General features: G+C 31.2%; 2 protein-coding genes across 4 annotated transcripts in view; one reads left to right on the plus strand and one right to left on the minus strand.

Moving 5' to 3' along the window:
• The first annotated feature begins 112 nt into the window (after window positions 1-112).
• LOC132932289 (gastrula zinc finger protein XlCGF26.1-like) lies at window positions 113-7,444 on the plus strand. 2 transcript variants are annotated; one of them, XM_060998595.1, is made up of 4 exons: window positions 113-920; window positions 989-1,132; window positions 1,314-2,322; window positions 2,663-2,789. In XM_060998595.1, exons 1-3 carry the CDS (start codon window positions 777-779, stop codon window positions 2,271-2,273), a joined length of 1,248 nt encoding a protein of 415 aa, XP_060854578.1. In that variant the 5' UTR covers window positions 113-776; the 3' UTR covers window positions 2,274-2,322; window positions 2,663-2,789. The 2 variants fall into 2 exon arrangements, with proteins under 2 accessions (XP_060854578.1, XP_060854577.1); XM_060998594.1 differs by lacking the exon at window positions 1,314-2,322 and adding an exon at window positions 5,093-7,444 and having other exon boundaries at window positions 135-920; window positions 2,663-3,027.
• The window catches only part of LOC132932288 (paired box protein Pax-6-like), a 44,398-nt gene continuing 24,891 nt past the window's right edge, over window positions 6,002-25,508 (minus strand). For both annotated transcript variants that reach the window (XM_060998593.1, XM_060998591.1), the window contains 5 exons: window positions 11,333-11,530; window positions 11,084-11,166; window positions 10,183-10,433; window positions 8,370-8,728; window positions 6,002-6,678 (listed from right to left, as the gene is read on the minus strand). In XM_060998593.1, coding sequence (XP_060854576.1) covers window positions 6,590-6,678; window positions 8,370-8,728; window positions 10,183-10,433; window positions 11,084-11,166; window positions 11,333-11,530 — 980 coding nt within the window. In that variant the 3' untranslated portion in view covers window positions 6,002-6,589. The remainder of the gene's footprint in view (window positions 6,679-8,369; window positions 8,729-10,182; window positions 10,434-11,083; window positions 11,167-11,332; window positions 11,531-25,508) is intronic.

A 25,508-nucleotide genomic window follows, 5' to 3' on the forward strand; every position in this document is an offset into this window, starting at 1 on the left:
AATATGTAAATTGTGCTTGTAATTATTATTTAAGTTTATGATAACCCATCGTTATCAAATCATTATCGCTTAACTATGAATTATGATAGAAGCACGGTCTCAATATCTCAATATCTTCTAAGACCGTGGATTGAAGTATTAGAAATTCAGAACCATAAAAATAAAAAAAAAAACACTTCCTGGCGTTTGAAATGTTCGCTAATGTTAAGTCATAAAAATTTAAGCTTATTAAATTTCTAATTCTAATGTGACGGCGTTTTTTAAAACGGATTTATAAATCTCGATTCTACTGATATGGAATGCATTATGGTAAAATAGTGGTATACGGCAGCTCACCATAAGGTTTAACCAATCACAGCGGCTAAATCATATTTTTTTCTTAGATCATAGTTCATGTTATCATGGTGGACTCGGTGGAGTACTGTCCAACTTAAGAAGTTAAAACTGATCTACCGGAGTGCGTGTGTTGACTGTATTGTGAAGTGTAGTATTGTGGATTTGAATATTTAAAGTTTAAATTGGACAGTAAAGTTGTGATAGACTATTATATGAATGAAACTATAAAATATATATTTTTCCATAGGCTGTGGTTGTGATGTCATTAGTTCAATTATTATATTTTTGGTTGTGTTCAAACACCCTATCTTTTTCAAATTTGATACTTGATAAGTGATATTAAAAGCTATAGTTTTAACTATTGTCTATTACTTATTGGTTGTTATATTTTTCTCGATAATTGTATTCTTATTCATAATAATTGTATTAATAACTTACAAATGGACCAAGAAAATCAGGGTGTTATTTATATCGAAAATTGGAATGACTTATGTCGATTGTGTCTACGCAATGAACAATCATTGCAAAATCTGTTTTTTGAAGAATCTCTTTTGGAAAATATTCAAGAGGTCACAAATCTTCACGTAAGTTAATATTGCTAAGTACTTGAATGTGTTTTAATAATTGTGTTAAAATTTATTTTATTTTATAGTTTAATGTTGAGGATTCTTTACCTAATTCTATATGCAAAATATGCATCGAACAAGTTAATTCATTTGTTGAATTTCGAGTACGATGTAAAGCTACTGATGAATGGCTACGAAATGAAGCTGTAATTTTGGATAATGATAACAAGGTATACCTTTTATTTAGATAATATCTAATAGTATATAACAAATTTTGTATTCAATTATGAAATGTTGATAATTTATACTTAATCATAGTTAAGAATTGCATACCGTCGTTCCAGTTTTTCATTGAAATTTGTTTTACTGTGTCTATTATTTAATGAATATTGGTATACGTGTATGTTCCAGGATAATATCGAAATTGTAGAAGTAGTGGACATCTGGAACGACGGTACTTCATTGGAAAAGAAAGAAAGCATAATTTCCCAATTATGTATAGAAAATACTGATGATAAATTTTGTTTGTGTGAAGATTGTGGGGAATGTTTTGAAACAACTAAACAACTTACTTTACATACTAAAACTCATTCTTCTGATCATGTTAAATGCAACTTGTGTAATGGAGTTTTAGATAACTATAGTAAATTTGATAGTTCATTAGTTAAAGATGAAATTATCCTATGCAAAAAGTGCAAAAATATGAATAATATTGATAATTTAGAAGTAAAAAATTCTTACACAGAAATTGAAGGAGGTTTTTTATGTGAAAAATGTCAAAAGGTTTTCAAAACACTGGCTGGTATGTTATCACATTTAAGAAATTATGAAAAAAAATTAGAAATAGGTTCTTTGTCTTATCAATGCCATTTTTGTGAGGAAGTATTTGCAACTATTCAACAAGTTTGGATACATATGAAGACTCATGCACCTGGTGAGAAAATAAAATGTCGTCATTGTGAAAAATGTTTCAAATCATACTTGACACTTGTACGTCATGAAAATAAACATGAAGGTACCTTAAATTATGTATGTTCATATTGTGGAAGAGCTTTTGTTACACCATATGGTCGTGATAGACATGAAATGACTCATAATGCAGCCAAAGATGTGCAATGTGAAAAATGTACAATGACATTTTACACTAGAGCTGAATATAATAGACACATGAGATACCATGACAATGTTAGAAACTTTTTGTGTTCGTTTTGTGGTAAACGATTTTTTGAAAGTGCTCATAAAACAATTCATGAACGTGCCCATACTGGAGAAAGACCATTTGCTTGTAATTTTTGTGGGAAAAAATTTATGTCTAAACAAAAAGCACGTCGGCATCAAGCTATTCACTCAAGACATAAAAATAAAAAATAAATAAATTCTTTAATTTATTTAATTACTTGAATTCTCTATACTATATTAAGTATGTTCCTATAATATAATTTTTATGTTACCAATTATTACTTTTCATCTCTATATTGTATTATTACTTGTATTTTATTATGATTCTGAATTTATATATTGTTAAAATCATAATATAATGTTTTATGATGTTTTTTTCATCTTTATTTTGTATTTGTATTTTATTCTGAAATGTATTAATAAAATCTGGTATAGTGTTTAGCAGTATAATGATTTACTTAAGCTAGCTAAGGAAATATCATTTTCAAATTAAACATAATATATAAAAATAATTAAAATAATATATTTAAATGTACCTATATATCTTAATATTAATGTAATAAATTATTTATAAATTTTAGGATTCTATAATAGTTGATTCAGAAGAAATTAATAATAAAGATTTATTATTAGTGGAACCAAATCAATACGAAGAGCAGTTAATTGATGATCCAGAACCTGTTGATAATAAGCAAATAGTTGAAAATGAAATTGAGTTGTCTCATTGCATTGTTCAAACAGAAGAGGTAATGCAAATGTCGGTTAACGAAGAAGAGACATTAGAAACGAATACTAGTGATCATCAATGTGCAATCTGTGGTAAAGAGTTGTTGTCTGCATATACACTTGCAAACCACATGCGATCCCACACAGGAGAGCGTCCTTATGGATGCAGTGTATGTGAAAAGTTCTTCAAGACTAAATCAAATTTAAATGAACATTACCGGTTAGTTGCACTACTATATTATGGTATTATTTAAGTGACTGATAAACCTGCTCATTTCATGGAATGGTCAGGGGTAGCCAGGGTAGGATAGAATAGAATGTAAACTCTAAGCAATTTTTTGATGTACATGATATCGTACTGTGTAATATATATTAGGTGTAAAATATGTACTAATAATGTTAGATATGTTATGTGTACTAAATTAATCATTAGAAACTTATAACAATGGATTTGAATAAGTATACCATTTAAAAATATTAATATACATTTATTTTTTCATGATATATTTATTACATATTTTTATGGTTATTTGAGAGTAGTGACTTATAGTTAAGTGCTTGTTTAATATTTTAGATATGAAAATAATATTAGAGATTTATTATTCATTAGAAGTATGAATTGATAAATATAGTTTTGAGTACATAGGATTTGTATTGAACTCATTTAAGGTCCTTGCTACTAGTTACTATCATCAATTTTAGTTCAAAAAAACAACATTTTGATCAAATTAAAGTTAATTTATTTTGTTTGATTTTAATAATGAAAAAAAATTAAAATTTAATAGGGTTTGTAGATCGTATATTCGTCCAGAACATTGAATAAATCATAAATGTATTCGTATTTAATTTTGATTGTAATTAAAAGTTTGAAAATATCAAATCATAATTGAAATAAAATAAATAAAAAATGGAGTATTCTGTAATTTATAAGATCTATACTCATTTTTTTTTCAAAATTATGATTAGATAACGTAAACAACTTTAATTTTGTCATAACAGTAAGAAGTTGCTGCAAAACTCGTAAAGTGAATTCTATATTATTTTCGAATTATTGACATGTATACATTATATTGCATTGAATCTCACTCACAATAATAATTATTTATAACTAACAGATCCTGGGCGTTAGTGGTGGATTTACAGGGGGGTCCAGGGGGTCTGGACCCCCAGACACTGGTATATACATATATAATTATATAAAAAGACTAGATATTATTTTGTACATTTTGAATTTTTGGTCCACATACAATATAATTTATACACAAACACAATATTATATAATACATTTGTTTTTATAAAAATAAAAATAATACATTTGAAATACATATTATTTTTTAGGACCTCCCCCCCCACCCCAGAAAACTTTTTAAAATCCTTCACTTCTGGGCGGTGACGGCGAGATTAGAAATTGCGTAATTATTCCCACTTAAAAGCACTAGCAAAGCACATTAAAGCATAGCACAGTCGTAAGCTTAGAGGTGCAGCTATATTATATTTAAGAAATGGTTTGACTAAAGAAAAGTAGAGATTTTTAAATAGGTCAGAGTTTGAATCCGTTAATAATAATAATAATAATATTATATTTTTAACTGTTAATTCTTCGGAGGTAACCTCTTTGATGAGCTTTCAAGATCTTACAAGTAAATTTTAATCGCTTTGATATGTTAACGATGGTATTATGAAAGTTTCTCTCCCTCATATCTTGTAGCTTTTTAAAATCCATAATCTCTTAAGAGAACGTGATCATACCTGCATGCGTCGCGTGATCTCCATTTGATTATCGTACATTATATTAAACTTTGTACATTGATAATAATCCATTTTACTCTGTTCTTTTAATATTATTAGAGTAATTTTATCGGTTATTAAATTTAAATACAAGAATATTATTTAGGATGCTATGTTACATTTTTGTGATATTATTTTATTTTCAAACAAGTTATTGGCATTTTAAAATTGTTTAATATTCATAATTTTTAAAACATATTAATAAAAATAAATATAAATTTTATAACACGCAATTTTAATTTATATAGTAAGCAAATACCAGGTATATACTTTAAGATTTCACCCACTATTTTTTCAAATTGGCATAGGGACGCTTCTACAGCTCAGTACCAGACTATTATAGTGAACACAAACTAATGTTTGTATCTATATTTATTATGTTATTATAATATTACGTAGACATAGGTAGATACCTAGATAGGTATATCACGCGTAATTAAAAAAAAAAATCTCATATTTTTCGTGTATTAAATATTTTTATTTTTTATTTTATGTAGAGTTCACAATCCGGAACTGCGTTGGATGAAGACGTCGAGCAGGGACATCCCGTCCATAACCCGAGTGACGGTCACGTCTGAAGATATTCTGACGTGCGGTCAGTGTTCTAAGGTGTTCGTATCACTGGACGAATTGTCTGCTCACGAACGCGAACACGACGATCAGCCGGAACAGCCGGAACAGTTGACGCAGACGGTCGAGGCGACAATATCACCGGCGGCAGTGACGTCTGCGTCTGCGATGACGACGTTCACTTGTGAACAGTGCAACAAAAACTTCACGTCGAAGTCACAGCTGTCCGCGCACATCGGCAACAACTGTTCGGAAGGCGCTGACCGACAGTGTCCGTACTGCGGCAAGCAGTTTCGGTCGGTGGCCACGCTGGAGAACCACAAGCGGGTGCACACCAGGGAAAAACCGTTCACGTGCGAGCTGTGCGGCAAGGCATTCCGCACCAAAGGCAATCTGCTGGAGCACAAGCGCGTGCACAACAACAGCCTGTGCCTGGTCAAGAACGACGCGAAGATGACGGACCGCGACGCCGGTGCGGGCGGCTGCGACCAGCGGTTCCAGTGCACGTACTGTTCGAAACCGTTCCGGACGTACACGGCGCTGTTGAATCACGAGCGCGTGCACACCCGCGAAAAGCCGTTCGAGTGTTCTGTGTGCGGCAAGTGTTTCCGAACCAAATCCAACCTGACGGAGCACATGAAGGGCTGCCACGACATGGACTCGTCGGCCTGCGGTTCGGACGAGGTCCAAGTGTTCACGTTCAAGACCCAAACGGTGGCCGCCGCCGAGCTGGAGTCCACGTGACGTTGCGCGTTCGTCGAGACGCAGCTGTCGTAACGATGATTTTTATGATCACATTCATATTTAATGCATTTATACATACATACATTTATACAATTAAAGGACAGGAACTTTATTTTTACAAACATTTATACAAAACGATAATAATGTTATTTTGGTATATATATATATATTTAATAATATAGTTTACACGTAAAACAGTACAATATAATTTACATTTTATTCTTTTGCAAATACATTTTTACATGATATTTATTATTATATATATAAGTATACAGTAATATTAATTCGACGTTTGTTGTTTAATCAAATTTGCTGAGATTATAATAACTATATAATATTATGTTTTCAACTTTATTTAGCTATGATTTAGTTATAATAATAATAATAATAATAATAATAATAATAATTAATAATAATGATAATAATATTATGTTATTAAGTGTTAATAATTACAATTACATATTATAAATATTTAAAGGTACCGCCTATTCGTCTAACGTTGTTCGTCGGCAGGCACGTCTAATGTGTTATAAATTATAATATTACTAAGTAATATAATATTACAATACATAACTTAAACAATAATTTATCGGTTCGCGGAAAATTGCACGGCGTCGTCGACTGTACATATACACGCCCGAAATTAGCTCGGAATATATTATTTATTTGACAAGCTGATGTCACTGCAAACGTGGCCAGTATTGCGAGGACAAGTCGGCCGTGTGCCCCGGCACGGCGATCGGCACCGAAACTCCGGGTGATATGAGACCTGTGGAATTGAAAAACATTAATATAAAATTATGAATATTATACTTAGTAAATATTAATTATATTATTTAAATTTTACTAAGTCATATTATGATCCGATTAAAATATATTAAATGGTACAGTCGTACAGACGTCAAAAATCATAATTTTGGGGTTGTTTCAAATTTTATTTTTAATATGCATATTTTCGTTTCCTGCCGATTTGTCCATATTTTAAACCAAAAAGGCGCGTACACAATAAATATTTTGCCGAGGAGGGGATTTAAGGTTATAAATTTTGCCATACCCTTACTTATATGTACTTAAGAAAAAGTTTATTGATAGAAACCACTTTTACTTTATAAAAACATATTTAGTAATTTTCATGAAATTTTGAGTGGAGGTTGGACCCTTAAAACTGCTTGTGTTCGGGATTTAGGCCAAAACATTTTAGAAGTAGACACAATAATACTGGATACCTGGTAGTCCAAACGACGCCAACGATCAAATCAAAACATTGATATAATTATAAATACCTACTTAAAATACAAAAATATCTTTTTACGTAATATCGGGAGTTATTGATAAGATATTATAAGACTGATATGGTTACGATGTCAAAATATGTGTTATGTGTATAAATTATATTATTATATTTTATTGTGTATATCAATTCACAATTAGACGTGTATTATATATTATATTTTATTTTATGAATTGATCTGTTTTAGTGACTGCATAATATGGTATATCTAAATTATATATAATAAAATAAAATATAAACCTAATGTTTCTTATTTATTCTATATATATCTATATACTTATACGTATGGCTATGGCGGCTGTAACATATTTTTTACTGTGGCGACGATGTGGGTAATATTTGTTAACAGAGCCCAGTAAACAATTATAACATTGTATAATTATATATATATCATATAGTAATATTTATCAATTTATCATGTATATGATGCAAAAATTGCAAATTGCCGTTTTTTTTTACCCTGTTGGTTCGCAATATTGCCGAACTGCGTATTATAGATACTACTTAATACTGCCTTCAATGAACTAGTATCAATATATAGTATCTAAATCACCCTCGAATTCTGATTTGTATATAATCGCAATCGGAGGATAATATTCAGAGTTAAGATAGGGGCTTAACAGCATAAAAGTTTGCATTTTATTTAATAATATGTAAATGTTTAGTACCCAAGTCACGTCTTCGTTATTGGATGCTAATGCTTTCATCAATACATTGCTTTTTTTTAACGTGAACTATGATTATATTTTTTTATACTATTACTATAGGCACCTATATATATTATACTTTTACAAGACGAGCGATTTTCCGAATATCATAAACTTATTTACGTCTTTCTTACACATAATTAAATGTAAATAATTGATATTGATTACTATAATTTATAAATAATTTTAGCCTCCATCTCCATACGTAGTAGAACTTACCTATAACTATAGGCTATAGGTAGGTATATAATTGGTAAAAGTTATAAATTATAACCTGATCTTAGGATATATTATAACCTTAAATAACTCATAAGTAATAATATATACTCTTTTGAATTTAAATTTAATTACATCAACGAATAATAATTAATAGCTTTCAGTTATTCTATAATGTTGTTACGAATACCGGAATACCCCCGATACAATTATCAACAATATAATATTAAAAGTAAGTATAGGTACCTGTCGAGTTTGAACCATTCATGTTGTATTGGTGGTGCGCGTGGTGGTGCGAATGGTGTCCATTTATGGGAGGCGGATGGTGATGGTAAGCAGCGGCCGCGGCTGCTGCGGCGGCGGCCGCGTGGTGAGTTGGCGGACTGCTGTTATTGGACGTCGGCGACACAGGTGGCCTCAGGTAGCCGGGCGCGCCGATGGCCAGCGGTGGCGATGTGTCGTACGTCGGCCTGGACATGCAGCCGTACGCGTCCCGCTGGTCACCGCCACCGCCGCCAGCCATGGCGTGATGGCCACCCATAATTGGCAGTGACAGACTGTTCTCGTTGTTGCCGCCGGGCATACCGAAATTCATCGACATCGGACTAAATAGAACACGAGTGGAAACAATTAAGTACATATACATATACAACAATAATATTGACAATATCAACGAGTAAGATTAGGTGTAACATCAATTGTTAAACCAAATAATATATATAAATAATAATAATAATATTTTGGAGATAATTTCATATCCGTTTTTGAATGGGTACTAATTTTTTGATTAATTGAATATATACGAAACACAATTAATTTTACTATTTTTTTTTTTATAAATTAACTTTTTGTATTATCTAGGTGGGTATTAATTATTTTGAAATCGAACATGAGGTTTTTTCCGAAATATTGTTTACTAAGTTTACTTCAGATTGCGTTACTTGCGGTATTTTGCACTATTAAATCACTAAATAGAACGAATTATTATTTATAACTACCTATTCTATACTTACCTATTTTCCAAATGAATGTTTTTATACTATAAAATTGGTGGTGTGATGCGCGATGTCTTTTTGATAAAATGTATACTCGTACATAATTTTACACATTATTAAATTATATATTATGTGTATGTTATATTTTTATAAAACTATATTTACCCAATTGTCTTGTGACTTTAAATAAAGGAGATACGTTATAATATAAAAGATGAATACCATAATATGTAACATTTACTTTTTTTAAGTATACCCAACAAATTATTAATGAGTGCTTAATAGTATTAAGTTAATACACACTTGGAAAAAATTTGATACAACAATAATTTTCCGTCTTTTTGATTATTAAAACAATCTTTTTCTTTTTGAGTAGACAATGGTTTCCAATCAATTTTAAATATTTAGTATTAATCGCTAACAGAGGAAAAATATTTTAATTAAAACTTGAAGGAAACTGAGATTATTCTAATATCAAAAAGATACTAAGAAATGTAGACGATAATCATACTTTTATACTCTTAAGTTGGAAATTGCAGACTGCAATTATTAGTAAGTAAAAGATATTTTATAATCATAATGTATTTCTATATAATATAGGTACCTACTTAGACAATTATAACTATATCTTATAATTTAATCTTTTAAAATGTTTCATTACATGCAATGTTTCTTAAAAACAAAGAAAATGTTTGTTTCTGTATAGTGTATATAATACGAGTATGAAAACAGTTATTAAAACAAATAATAATTGAAAAACTAACGGAGTAGTTTAAACTTTAAACAACAAGATATCTATTAAAAGTTATTTTTTTAGATTACTGAAAGTTTCAGTGAGACAATTTAAAACATTTTAAGTTTAAAGTTATTCTGTGTATAATGCGCACACACCATAGTGGGGTTTTAAAATTTAAAATTGTTTAAGTTAGTTTCAATTCATAATCAATCCCTATTTTTTTGTAAACTTATATTTATCTTCGTAAAATAAAAATATGTTATATGAAATATACACTAAATTACTGAAAATTATTTAGGTAGGTATACTTATAATATTATATATGTACCTGAACGTGTCGTGGTTTCCGATAGTTGTGTACATATTTGGATTGGTATCTGGATTGTTTGCAAAACCATTCATTCTGTTCGGAGATTGTTGTTGCTGCTGCTGCTGCTGCTGCTGTTGTTGCTGTTGCTGTTGCTGCTGCTGCTGTTGATTTTGCGGGTCCATCGATTGGTTTTGGTTGGAATTTGGACGCCGTTGGGTACGCAGTTTCTCTTCGCGTCGCCACTTAGCTCGGCGGTTCGAAAACCATACCTTCAAATCATAAACCGATATCGTTATTGTATGATATAGTGACTCAGTACAACACGGGCGAGGTGTAATACTTCGTATTTCTTAATTTAAACGCGTATCAAGAAGATCTAACTTAATTAACTATCTACTAGTTTGAAATTCGATTATTATTTATAACTTAATAATACTTATAATAATTAAGTAAATACTCTGCATTGGAATATTAAATAAAATATGTATGTCTTTTAAAAAAGTGAAAACTTAAAAACGATAAACATGGAAAAAGTAAAATTTTTTTCGAAATATAATAGATGTTTAGACACCTAAAAGATTACTTTAATAATGTTATTTCAGTTGCAACGAGTGTATTTTTTTTTATAATAATAGTTTATTTAATAAAAAATAATAACACAATTACATTACAAATACACGTATTTAAAGATTCTACTTTTCTACCAATATATATATATAAATAATATGTATGTACATTGTATACATATAAAAGGTGAGATGTTCATTGTTCATGGATAGTCTTTTAAACTTTTATGAAAAACTTTCATGTTGAAATAAAACCGAAATTCTTCGAGTTTTCCAGAAAACTTTTATATCTTTTTGCGAATATTTTTTTAGCTCTTTTATGCATTCGTAAACAGAACAAAAGTGACGTTTACCTGTATTCTTGCTTCCGGCAATCCGATTTTCCCAGCGAGTCTTTCTCTAGCGAATACATCTGGATAATGTGTCCGTTCGAATTCTAAATATAAATACGTTACGTTTTCGGTTATTATAGGGTTTTGATATAGTGAAACAAATTATAATAAATGTAGACTAGTACAATACTATAATAGTAATATACCTATACTAGTAACTGAAAACTGATATGAAAATGTCGTAATATCTGTAAAATATATTATAATTACCTTTTTCCAAACTATCTATCTGGTCGTTGGTGAACGACGTACGGTTTCTCTGTAGTTTTCTTTTCAACCTGAGTCGCGCTTGGTCGTCGTCGTTGGCCGATCCGGTGGCTCCACCAATCAAAGAACCGTCGTGGTTGGAATTATCCCCGATGGACGTGCACGTTTCGTCAGATCCCATTCCTCCGTCCAAATCTAAGACTAAAAAGTTCAGATTCGATATATTATTATAATATACTGAAATACACTAACGTGAGAAATTTGATTTATTTTCCATTAATTGCTACTGTGGATTTTTACTTATACCTAATTTAATATTAATTGTTAAAATATTGGTTTTAATCACTTATAATCGTATAGTTACTGACATATTTGTATACACTATATCTATGTTGTATTTAAATAGTCTGAGGATTGATTATTGAGGGTTCGGCGAGCTTTATCCCCTAAGTTAGATTGATCGAGTTCAATACTTTTAAGTGATGTACATTTTTATAAGAATCCCTACTCTTATATTTTTCTAATTTGAACACTGGACTTATAGGTTCTATTTATTATATAAGTTTATCTGCAGTGGTATAATAAAGATATAATTGAGTATAAACATAGGTATAGTGTAAATTAGATTGTGTAAAATAACAAAAAAGTGTTGCGCTCGGTCGGCGTGAAAAACGAAGAGGTTACGTGCTTGGCAACAAATGTCTATATTGATAGATGTCAATGACACCTATAAATATATATATAATTCAGTCTACGCATAGGCTATAGAATATATATTCTATATAAAATTATACCCATATGTATGTATTATAAAAAACTATACGCCTTGTAAGTATTTATGTACGGATGGTTTACCACAGCTTTACGTTTTTTATGAATATTATAATAATATGCAATAATACGTTTTATACATTTGTTCTTACGCCGGCAGGCAATTATCGTTTTCTTTTTGGTATCGAGTTTATGAATTTTTTTCACGAAGTTATTATTATTTACCCTCTTCCAGTACTCTTATACAGGCTCGTGTACAGGATTGTTTCATTGAGGGGGTTATGAAAAAAAATGAGTGCTTTAAAAAAGTATTATATTTACATACATTTTTTAAGTACATGAAAAGCATTTATTAATGATAGTTTTTCGATCATACATCAGAAGTCTTCTGAACTAAATTTTCTTTTACTTCGATAAAACCAATAGGTGTTAATGATCTAGATGCAAAAAAAGGCAATGGCTGGCTTTGAATCCCTTGTCCCTTGTGCACGGGCCTGCGTTCCTATATATAATTACAATTTATATAACTATATTATATAATATTTAACTACTTCAAATTTCTCGATAGTAACTACTAAATTGCTATTAATTCTACCGTATATACAGATAGGTATACAGTATACACTGACGCAAACGAATTATATATGTGGGCATGTCGTCGCTGCAGCCGTAATTTAAATGTGACGAATTGATTTTCCCATTCACAGGCGTCTTATAATTGGTGCCATTGTAAGATACGTCGTATAATATTATTTTACACGTAAGTAAAATGGTAGTAGCAGTCTGTAACTATACAGGGCCGTCTTGTTTGATTTTCAATTTGTCACTTGTGCCGTATGCAGCGAGTGAATTCATTTAATTGAAATGTTAAATATGTAATTGTTTTTAGTAAAATTTTTATTTTTTACTTTAACTTCAAAAATAAGAAAATAATTATGAGTCAAATTATCGTTAGTTGATGAATTAATCGAATTACTTAGGGGAGCAATGTTAGATAAATAAAGTGATATTATTGTTTATTAACCAGGTAGGTATATAATATTATACTATATTATAGTGTATTTGTGTATTTCTCTATATTCCCGTATATCAGCGGTAATATAGGCCAATTTGCCATTATGAGTACAAATGGTACATATACCAATATACAATATACTTGAAACTCAGGTTTAGATTCATTAAATCTTTAAACAATGTAGGCGGTAAACATAAACCGTCGTTTTATAGCGTAAACAGTTTTAAAATTCATAGGCTGGAAATTTCTTTGAACAATTTATTAAAATAATATGTACTCGTATTATAAATGAATAATCACGGATGCTTATTATTAAAATATAGTTGAGTTAGTTAGCAGTGTTAGCACTTATAGTTTCCTTCCCATACATAGGGTGTTATATATATGGATGCACGTGCATATAATAGTTGGTATAGTAGAAATAACAATAATTGGCTTAAAAATAAATTAAAATATATTTAACTACTTATTTTGACTTATTATAAGTACATTATTTATTGTTAGAATAATATTTCGCTTATGATATTCTTGTTTAAAGATTATAAATATTTTAAAAATATATTATTTCACTATAAACATGGACAAACGTATTTATCTAGTTTTGGTGTGTTACTGATTTATTACTGTTATAAATTATATGTATTACGTAAAACATTTCAGATGATTTATTTGTATATTAGATACCGAAATTTTGTTTAAAAGCTTGACTTAGGGGGATGTGTCCAGTGTTGTTGTATAAAAAGCTAACACAGGAAAACGGAAAAACTACACAGAGGTCGGTAACCCACTATTTGATATAGGCATTATGTTATATTTATTAATATGGGAGGTGTATATTATTCACACTGCATTATTATTTTGGCAAAGTCGACATAACACGCGGCATCGTATATTATTGTACGATGTATGTATGTATATTATATTGTTTGCATGGTGACTCGTATTAACTAAAACAATTATTTCAAAGGTCCGAGTTTATGATGTGAAAGACTGCCTATATATATATATACTGCACCTCCTGTGGCCTCAGACCTCTCTCGCTGTATGTATATATAGGTACATATATACAATCGTTGCAGTCGCAGTCCATCCCTAAATCGGAGAGATGATTATTACAGCATCCCTTCTCTCTCTCTCTCTCTCTCTTTCCATATATACACTCGCGCTCCACAGATATATACAGACACGCACACAAAAGTACGTCGCTGCTCGTTACGCTTGTGTGTGTGTGTACGCAGGGGCCGACTTTTAGGGGGTTCAAATTGTTCATTGGACCGCGCGGATCGGCGGGTCGGGTTTGGGGGACGGTACATCGCGCGACACAAGGGGTTCGACCGTATATACTATATATATATATACATTTTTTTTTCGTCTCCCTATATACATATACCTCACCCGCCATCCTTTTCTGTGCCGATCGTCCGTCGTGGAAAAAAGGGCTTTTTTAAAATTTATATATTACACACGCGATATTGTACGTATAATAATAATAAATACACGTACGCATAACGCGCTCGATCCACGCGGCACTCGTATATATATATATATATATATATATATATATATAACAGCCGGCGTGACAAAAATCGGTCCGGAGGTGTGTGTTTTTGGTATACGTAAGGGGTGTGGGCAGTGTGTCTATGTGTGTGTGTCTTTGTACGATTTTCACCGTGTACACGCAGTACACACATATGTAATATATACATGACTATAAATATACGTTATATTATATGTATTATTATATTATACCGGATTGTACACATAATATATACTGTCATCGTCATAAACGCGGTCTATACAGTGCGAAAAAAAGATAAATAAAAATTTCTCGTTAATAATAATAACAACGCGCGCGCACCGCATTTATATATTTTTAAAACCCTTCTTCTCGCGGGACCGTTTAAAACTACGCCACTCTTTTCCTCCCGCCGATACTCCCCGAGGCTCGAACACTCAGCGCAGCGTAGCACACGATAAACGTTACTCGCATACTCAGGAATACTCATCAATAATATATCATATTTAATTTTATTGAATCTCTTTCACCTTTGTTTCACTGTATAGGCATTCATACTATAATATATTTAAATTGCATTTAAATACACAATCGTGTTAATTGTAAAAACTGCTACGAAAACGGTTAATATATAATGGTATTATGTTACAATATTAATATATAAAAACATGTATAATCAGAAATGCGTCAATGGTTAGCCGATAAGCTATATATTATTAAATACAACTGACTTTTTTTTACAAGAAGAAGTTATATTGTTTATATATAATTGTGATAGATTGTTTCAAAGTTACTTAAGTTAGTATTAAAATTTAAAATATTCAGCTAAAATTATAAATTGTAGTTATACAATTTTTCATTGACATTTTAAATAACCGTTGTATGATTTTTAATATCTGTGTCAAAAAAACAATCGACAGTGGTTATACTTTCAATATACTTGCAAACGGTTGATAACCAGCGTAGTACAATCGCAATTTTTGCGCTAACAATATTGTAATTGACGTTAGTTATGATTTAGTATATATTACCTATAGCTATAGATACTATAGGCGTATTGTATAGAATGGCATTAAGTTCCGGCCGAATTTATCGCATATTCGCATACAAGGACCCGTTTGTATTATGTCGTATACTACATTAGACGAATATATACCTACGATGCACCATAACGTTCGGTTAAGGGTCGGCGGTGCGGGGAAAACGGTATCGAGAAATCTCTTTGGTGATAGACCGACGGAACGGCCGGAGGGGTTGGAAAAGATTGAAGGGGGCGCTAGGTTTTTCACCACAGGGACCAGTTGTCGCGCCAAACTCTCTAAATACATACATACACACACATACAACCATCCTTGCACACATACATATTATATATATATATATATATATAAAGATGATAGTCTTGCAGCAGCCATAATATATATTATGGTAGCGGGTGGGCGGCGCACGCGCTCTGACGACGATAAGAGAGACGCTCCGGACGGCGGCAACAGCAGAAGAGAGGTCGGAGCGAGCGTTTAATATATATATATATATATATACCGTAGGAACGCGTTCGTTCCGTCTTATCGGCAACTTTCTACTCGAACGCTTCCCATTCATTTGGGCGGCCCGTCGGTTAAATAACGTCGCGGCGGCGGCCACGCTCGTTATCACACACACGCGCGCGCTCGCGACTTTTCCTCGGGATCCTACTCACCGCCGCCAGTTTCTCATCCCCCGTTCCGCCTCCAAGTCATCTATCCTACCAACTCTTCTTCTCTCTCCGTATCCTCCTCTCGTTCTTTCACCGTGTCTTCATTCCCATGTATATATATATGTGTGTATAACATATATAATACGCGTCGCGGCGTTGCCGTATCGGTCTCGTGCTGTATATTATGTAGGTAGAGAGGTACATATATTCATATATATATATAAATATAATATACGGCGCACTATTATTCAACCGGCAGATATGTCGCGTATATATATTATATATATATATAGGTGGCGGGCGGCGAACAATGTTTTTGTAACCGCGTGGTGTGCGCGCATATAGCATATATAATATATATTTATATAAGTATATAATATAATATATTTGTGTGTGTGTGTGTGTGTGTGTTCGCTTATCTAGTAGAATAACCGAGCCGCCGGTGCGGCTGTAGCAGTACATTATATTATACGGATAGGAGAGGCGAACCGAGAGAGGGAAATTATTACGGTTATAATATATTGGTATAGGTAGGTATACTGCGCTCGCGGTAACGCCCGCCGACGGTATATCATATTATATGTGTCAGGATTGATGGTCACCACCGACACCGTATATATTTATATATAAACCATCGCTGTTATCATAACCGCACCACCGCCGAGGGTCGTCGTACAATAAATGGATCGCCGTCACACTGCGGTGGTTGCATGGCATGCGCTCGTGTCTGTGTAATATTATATCATATAATATACCTATCATGTGTGTGTGTGTGTGTGTGTGTGTATTGCTCGGTGATCGCTATCTGTAATCGTATGACCGAACGACTGATATCGTATTATTATCATATTACAATATTGTACAATATAGCGTAGGTACTTGTCGTGTAAAAACTCGCGGTAAATAGAAGCATAGAACCATAATAATATGTACGTATTATAGGTACAGCCATTATTATCGTACACTGATCGGGCGTGTTTCCGCGAGTGGTTTAATTTATGCGAACGAAAAGTATATTCGGACAAGCAGCTAAAATCTATAGCTGCTAAACAACTATAATACGACAAAAGACCCGGTGGTGTTTAGTTTTTGATTGTGCATAAACCGCTGTAAGTTGTATATAAAGATTACGTTACTCATATATTATCATACAGAAGAATATATGTGTCAACGTCAAACGAATTATATCGTATTACACGGGGCGCCGCGAACATTAATAGAAATATTTACAGAGTATATTATATGTATATAGATGACTAGGTATTGTATGAAATGTAAAGGTTAACCTTTATGGGTGTAACACGTTATACGGTTTTTTTTTTTATAGTAATGTTAAGATTGTTATATAACCATAGCGAGTTTAAGTCTTACAAAGTTACAACATAACATATATCTATTTTATTGATGTATCGGCATATATATATATATTTCACACTTTACAGTTCCGGAATCGCGCAATAAGTGTCACGCTTAACTGCCCAAGTTCACTTTGTATTTATGTGTGTGTGTGTGTGTGTGTGTGTGTGCGTGTAATTTTGAGGGGATTCTCGATGTGTAGAAAATATACCGAGAGGAAAATTACAAGATAATATTATAATCTAATCGAATGTAATTACGTTTCGCCTCCGTCTTTATTATTATTTACACACACGACCCCTCTATGCGAATTTTATACTACGGTGCGAACGCGTGGTCATATTTGTCAAGGTCCGTAAAACAAAAATCTCCGAATCCAATAAGTATAGGGTTATATATATTTTTGTAACATTGTATATTATTATATATATACGGCGGCGCTACTACAAAATATATAAGTAGTATATATTTATTTTTGAATATAAATCTCAAACATGGTATAATATAATATAGTAGCTACTGTGGCCATAGTACATTATAGAGTTGTACTATATAATTATTATAGTCGTACGCGCCTAGAGTAAAAACATATATAACGGCGAGCGCGCGATTAACGACGCTCCAGTGAGCCATACGCAGTGACTCCCGAGGCCCATGCGGTTCTCGATTGGTTGAACACAATGCGATTAATCGGATTTTACAAATACATATATAATAATATTATTTCGTTAACGTTCATGCGATTCGCGGTGCGCGTCGTTGAAATGAAACGCGTGCTGTGCAGTCGTGGTCGTCGAAACAATAACGATCACGACGGCGGCGACAAGAGGTCTTTTATAATATAAAATATACATTTTACTATTATTATTGCTATTATTTATAATATTGTATGTGCATTGGTATAAGCAGCGAAAGAAATCGCCCTCAAGCACGCGCGTTGCTACTATTTAGTATTTACGCGTCCTTAAGTAATCAATCGATCATAATTTAATGTGTATAAAGTATACATAATATATAATACTATATTTATATAGTATATAGGTAAGTTATATACGCGACATACAGGAACAATCGACTTTAACGTGCAACGTGCAATATTTACGAAATTGTTTTTCATGCTATAGAGAACTGTAGGCAGTGGTATACAAAAAAAAACTTGCAGTAAATCGCACACAATATAATAAATTTTACAACGCTGTTTGTGTTGTGTAGTCATTAGCTAACATATAGGTTTTAAGAATAAATTTATAAACTGTTATTACATAGTTGCATTAGTCGTTTGTCTATGCATAAAACTATAATATTTATGCATGTATTTATATTATCTGTATATATTATTTAATACGAGTAATTTGATACTACGACTTACGAGTATATAGAGTGCAGTACGAAAAATTATAATATTTGATGTTGAACTAAGTACGCTACGCGCACGCTCCATCCGATGCACACACACTTATATATACATATATACATTATTGTGTATACAATATACATATAATATCATCACGAGCGCTGCGCCGTCGCCTCAGCAGTCGGGGCGGAGACAATAAGGGACTATGAGACGGTCGTGTAGGCGCAATTTAAATTGTTTTCCGGGAAAGCCGCGAGGCAACGGCTTTTGATAATTTTTAATCGGATTAAAGCACAGGGTCTCTTTCTCTCTTACTCTGTCTCTCTGGTATTACAAAAGCATGTCACAAACAGGAATATCCCGTTAAATAACTGCAACAACGTTACCCTTTTCGGCGCCTGAGGCCAGCAAACCGTAAAAGATTTCCCGCGCAAAACGGTCGCCACCGCTGTCGCACGCGAGCACGCTTTCTCTTCTCTCTCTAATTCACTCTCTCTCTCTCTCACTCGGTCGGCAAAAATAAACGAGACGTAATTATTTTTAAACGAATTGTCAAATTCAGAAAGTTACGTTTTATATACACTTTGTTTTTTCGTAATTTTTTTTTTTTTAGGGGGGCACGTCAACCATTGTGTTTTGTTGTTTGTTCGGTTTAAAACATTTTCTACCATCGTACTACTGGATATTATAACTAATACGGGTGTACGGCGAACATGTTTAATATAGTAGGTATAAAATGTTTTACTGTACCTATATACATATATACACGATGACAAACATATTACATTATAATATATATAGTATACCGTACGTTATTAATTTGCGGTTGGTTCACGTGAACTTTTCACTAAAATAAACGGTCATTATAGTGATTATATAATATAGATGGTTAAGGTATAAACTTTACACGCGTAGATACTACATTATTTTAACGTGAATAATCAGCTATACTACTGCAGCGTCACCGCATCACTTAAATTACATATATACAATATTTATAGTACACGTTTAGTTTTAGTGAATAGGTTATATACAATGTAAGTATATGACATTGCAAAAAAGCACATACAATAGTATATTATATGAACACATTCGTTATTGTTATACCACCAGGTATTATCGATATAGGTTGGATATTTAAAAAATAAAAGATCATAATAAGCTATTTATACTATAAATTAATACTACCTATTGATGGTTAATGTAATAATATTATATAGGCATTTGTATATTTTATTATACTAAAGAAATAATTATGAACGTAACTCGCTCATGTATTATGACATTATGACATTATAAAAGCTATTATATGTACGTATACTCATTTTATTATAGATATAGGTATCGCTATTTATATGATTAAGTCCAAATAACATTATAGTATAATAAATTTATCATTTTTGATTACATTTAAGTATTTAAATGAACGAATTATAATCGAAGAATATTATAATATTTTTAGGTAAGAAAAGTAATAAATGTATAAATATATTCCATATACATTACTATTCATTTAGAATGTATGAGTATTTACAACTAGGATTTTTTTTTTAATCAATATTTACGTGATTTTTAAGTTACCAATTTACTATTCTAATAACATTCAGTTTGTTATAAAAATACAAAGGTATTATTATATGATTTTTCCATTAAATTACATTACTCATAGTTTTGTTACAGAAAAATAATACATCAAGAATAGAAAAATAAGGGTATTAAATAAATATATAGTTTAGGAAAAACTTAAATTCTGAAATGTTTTTGTAGGTATGCGGAGAACGGAAGTCTCAAGAAAATTGAAACAAAACAGGTAAACACCGTGACAATAAATGTCCTATATGGCTATATATATATAGAGTCACGTTTTCTCACGCGAGACGAACATACATAATGTACAAGGTGATTATGTAAATTTACTTCCGAAGATGTCGGTAGCGAGGTTTATCGAAGTCGACAAATACTACAAAGTCATAATATTGCAGAGTTTATCGTTTCCGCATTTCTATCGCGCGTCTATTTTACGTGACCTATGATACATTTGCTTTTTGTTACACGTAGGCCAAATTTATATATGTATAAATAACCATTGTTAATAACAATCGTCTGATGAGTGATATTTTTGAATTAGTTGATACATTATACTAGGTAATTAAAGCGGTGATACCCGTAATAGTCAACAGTAATTACTAAGTACAGCTAAATATTAAAATAAATATTAAATAATTTATAATAATTTATTTGAACGAAATTGAAGGTAATACAATACATTTATATAAAATAAATGTATGATTAATTGTTAACAATTAGGTGTAAAAACCTATTATTGATATAGAAAATAGTGGTGGTTTATTTATTTTTTTTAGTAAAGAAAAGTCTAATCAACTTAAATCGTCACTAAAAGTTGTTGACTACGAAAGTTTCCGTTATTAAAAACATGATGAGCTGTTGTTGATATTATTAAAGTTTGCGTACAAACACGTCAGAACACAATTATCTCTTCAGCTATAAAATCTCAAGTAAATGCTAAGAACAGTAATTCCTTGGTTCATAAACACGCTTTAAACTTTAACAGACTAATGATTTGTTGAAGTAACAAACCCTTTTTAATATATCATGTTATATGGAAGATTCGAAATGTGGAATTTTAGTATGTCTATAGTCTATACTGTATAAAATTAATTTTATACATATATAAAATACACTTATATAATTAGTGTATTTCCGCGTTTTTTTTTTGGTATCTATACTAAATATCATAGATATCTATATGAATCATAGAAACTAATGATAATATCGACAACAATTTGTTTTACACTACAATACTATAGCTGTCAACAAATAATTTTTTTTTAATATTTCAAGTTTTAAGCATAATAATATATAATAGGGCATATTATTTTCTTAAAATATTATTATTTAATCAAAATTTACTAATAGTTTTATAATTTTTTTTAAGGTCACTTAGGTATACATTAGTAATTAGCTAGTTAATTTTATTTCGTTAATATCGTCGAATATGAATTAAAATTTCAATAAAAAATATTACGTAATGCTTATTATTGTTATCTTTTAACATCACGGAACAATAATTTTAATAATACAATAATATTGTATAAAATGAATTGTTTATATAGAATACTATTTTAATTTGTATATACTAGTATTACATACACTACTCATTAAAATTAAAAATTGTATATCTATTTGTTAAAATGTTAATAATTTTAAATAAATTTAATTTGCAAATTTTGAGGATAATAAAAAATAGTTGTCTAATTATTATGAATGTAAAAACGCATGGGTATTTAATAGTTTTTTTTAGTGCATATAGTTCACAGCCCTATATAGTGTTTACGTATATAGTAGATATATAATTATACGGCCGTGACCTAAATTCGGCATGATAAAATCTTGTGAGAATAATATAATTAAAATACATTTTAATAAATGTCTACCTATTCTGTAAAAGTTTAGAATAATGTGTATGAAGGACTTTATACGGGGGAGCACTGAAAGCTATTATACTAAATTCCGACCCAACACAAAAAATTACGAGTGATAACGGTTCAATGCGTTAAGCATGATCGCATTTTCAAACTTTGCAGTAGTAATACCCGTTCAGGATTTAATTAAATACCACAATTACTAAATACCGGTATTAGTGTATCTCATAACACGTTTACACGTGTATTTATATACCTTTTGAAATACAAACCGTATCGAAATTCTATAGTGGCACGGATCCCCTTTATAATATTAATTCAATATGATTTTTGGGTAAAATGCAGAGATATCCAGGTAATATACCTGTATAACCAGTAGCGTTATAGCTCGCGCGCGTTTAGACATTAGTATATTTTTAGGTTTTAAATTTTTTTTACCAAATATAATATTAATTCAAATGACATTCGTCACGTTTTTTATACATAAAAATAAGTACATAAGAAAGGAGGTGCATGAAACCGACGAAGGACCGCGATGATAACACGTCATTCGTTCAGCTGCGCGCGGCACACGCACGTCATTCGAAGGGCTCAAAGCAAATTATTTACAGCTAAATGGACGTCGGTGGGTTTTTGAAAATACATAAGTGCATATGCCAGAGTGAGAGTGTCGAAGGTATGGAGGGAGAGAAGGATAGACCGCGTCGTCAATTCAATACCGCGTGCGGGGTCCGCATATTAATATAATATAACACGGTGGCTATATTATGTACATAATATACGTTATATTCATAATATATTATTTGATATAATGTATATGTACACGGACGTGTGCACCCGGTCTTTATATTCATCCGCGTGTTATTTACCACCGCGAACAACGAGAAAAATAAGATACATCACGCGCAATCAAAATGGCCTGTGCCGCAGAGTACCCATACACAGTGTAAAATATAACATATACATATTTATCATAAGATTTACCTAAATGTGGCTTTACAATACTAGTAGGTTATTATGTTATATATGTGGGTAGTAGGTACCTTGCACCTATTGATGTATTCTATAAGACGTATATATGTAAATATATTACCTATACACAATATATACATTGTAAGGATTCTCTCCGCTCTTGACGGCCCTATAGTTGTTATAACAACTTTTCAAACATTTTTTCCTTTTTAAAATATTATCTACTATACTATTGCGCTTCGATAGTTTTGAAGTATATATTTATATTTTGTACCTAACAATAAGTCTATCATGTATATGTACAGCCGTATATGATTTGGTAAGACGATGAAAATATCGCACAGTTATTAAAATATATATAGGTATTCACTAATAATGTACGTATAGCCATAATCCCTATATATATATTATGGTTTACCTATATCGTTTTATCTGTATGAGACGTATGCTATATATACTAACTATAGTAACTTGACGAAGATAATAAGAGTATTTTGCATGTCCTAAACCTGACTGCATCGAATCACTTTTTCCAACGCAATATAGTTGTTAGCGCATATAAAATTGATAAATAATTAAAATTAAAATAGGTATATCACTATTTTTGTGTTTTGAAGGATCAATATCGAAATAATAAACCAATAAACCAATGTATATAAGAAGTGTATATTTTATAACGATTTGTTTTTTTATTTGATTATGTACAAATGTAAGTACCTATATCTCAAATGATTACATAATTTTAATTGTTTTTGAAACTACGGTATATGTATTTTTCAATATAAATAAAATATAATATATATATATATATATATATGTATATAATATATGTAGTATACTATTCATGTACCCATAATATATTACATGACACGTAAAAAAGTTATAGAAAAGTTTTAAATATTTAATATAATACCTAATTTTTATGTTTGCAGGCATTTTTCAAAACGTTTCTTGATAGGATAAAACGTAACCATAATAGTATTATATATATAGTATGTACATTATAATAAAATAATATAATATGTACACGTGGCTAGATATATTATTTCGAGCTTGTAATATTATCTCTCTTATATTATATATATATATGCGTAAAATTTCGGGGCGCCACTGATGTCGTGGTGCGCGATGGCCGCCCGGCTGCTGGCATTCCGCCGTTTATTTGCAGCGTATATATGTTCGCATATTGTTTCGACGCTGAAACCGGAATTCCGCGCTACAGCAAAATTTAATATGGTTACCGTTTGGAGGAGCCCGAAAACCCTTTTTGCGGTAATGCTACCGCACACCCGTACGCCGGCAATCCCTTTATCTAAATATAATAACCCCTCTGCCTGTCCACAGTTCCGTTTTCGCTTTGATACAATATTTTCTTGTTTCACTGTGGAGCCGGTATAGGTTTTTTCCTTTTTTTTTTAATATATCCAAACCAACCGCGTGCGTATCCATGTAAGCGCGCGTCAGTTGAGTAGAATAATAATAAAAAAAAAATAAATAAAAAATACCGACCGGGGAATTTTACGTATATAGAAAGGCACGGTGGCGTCGGTGCCCCCTTGTATAACCCCAATATTATCATCGTGATGACCCCGCCCACAGGATATGGTAAAATGAAGATTATTATTTATTATATAGGTATGAATAACATATAAGTGTTGGTCCAACAATTGTAAAAGATTTTTCATCAATGTATTTATATTCATAAGTATGGCATTTTAATAATATCTATAGGATCTCGCGGACTTGTAAATGCGGTATAAATGAGTATTTAACAAACATTGCGATTTAAGTACAAGTACATATAATATGGATCACGTATGTATACGTATAGCTGTAAAGTGTTTATAGTCATATAAGAAGAATAAGAAGAATAAATGAAAGTTATTAAATTGTTTTATTTTTATAACATAATCATTATTTAAAGACTGTTTTTGTCTCGAATATAATTTCAGATTAAGAAATAAATAATAAATTGTTTTGTTTAATAACTAATTTAGAAAGTAAATGGTACATAATATCTGCTTTTTAAAATACATTTGTTAAATAAATTATATTT

Source organism: Rhopalosiphum padi, chromosome 1, assembly GCF_020882245.1.
Source record: "Rhopalosiphum padi isolate XX-2018 chromosome 1, ASM2088224v1, whole genome shotgun sequence".
Lineage (NCBI taxonomy): Eukaryota > Metazoa > Arthropoda > Insecta > Hemiptera > Aphididae > Rhopalosiphum > Rhopalosiphum padi.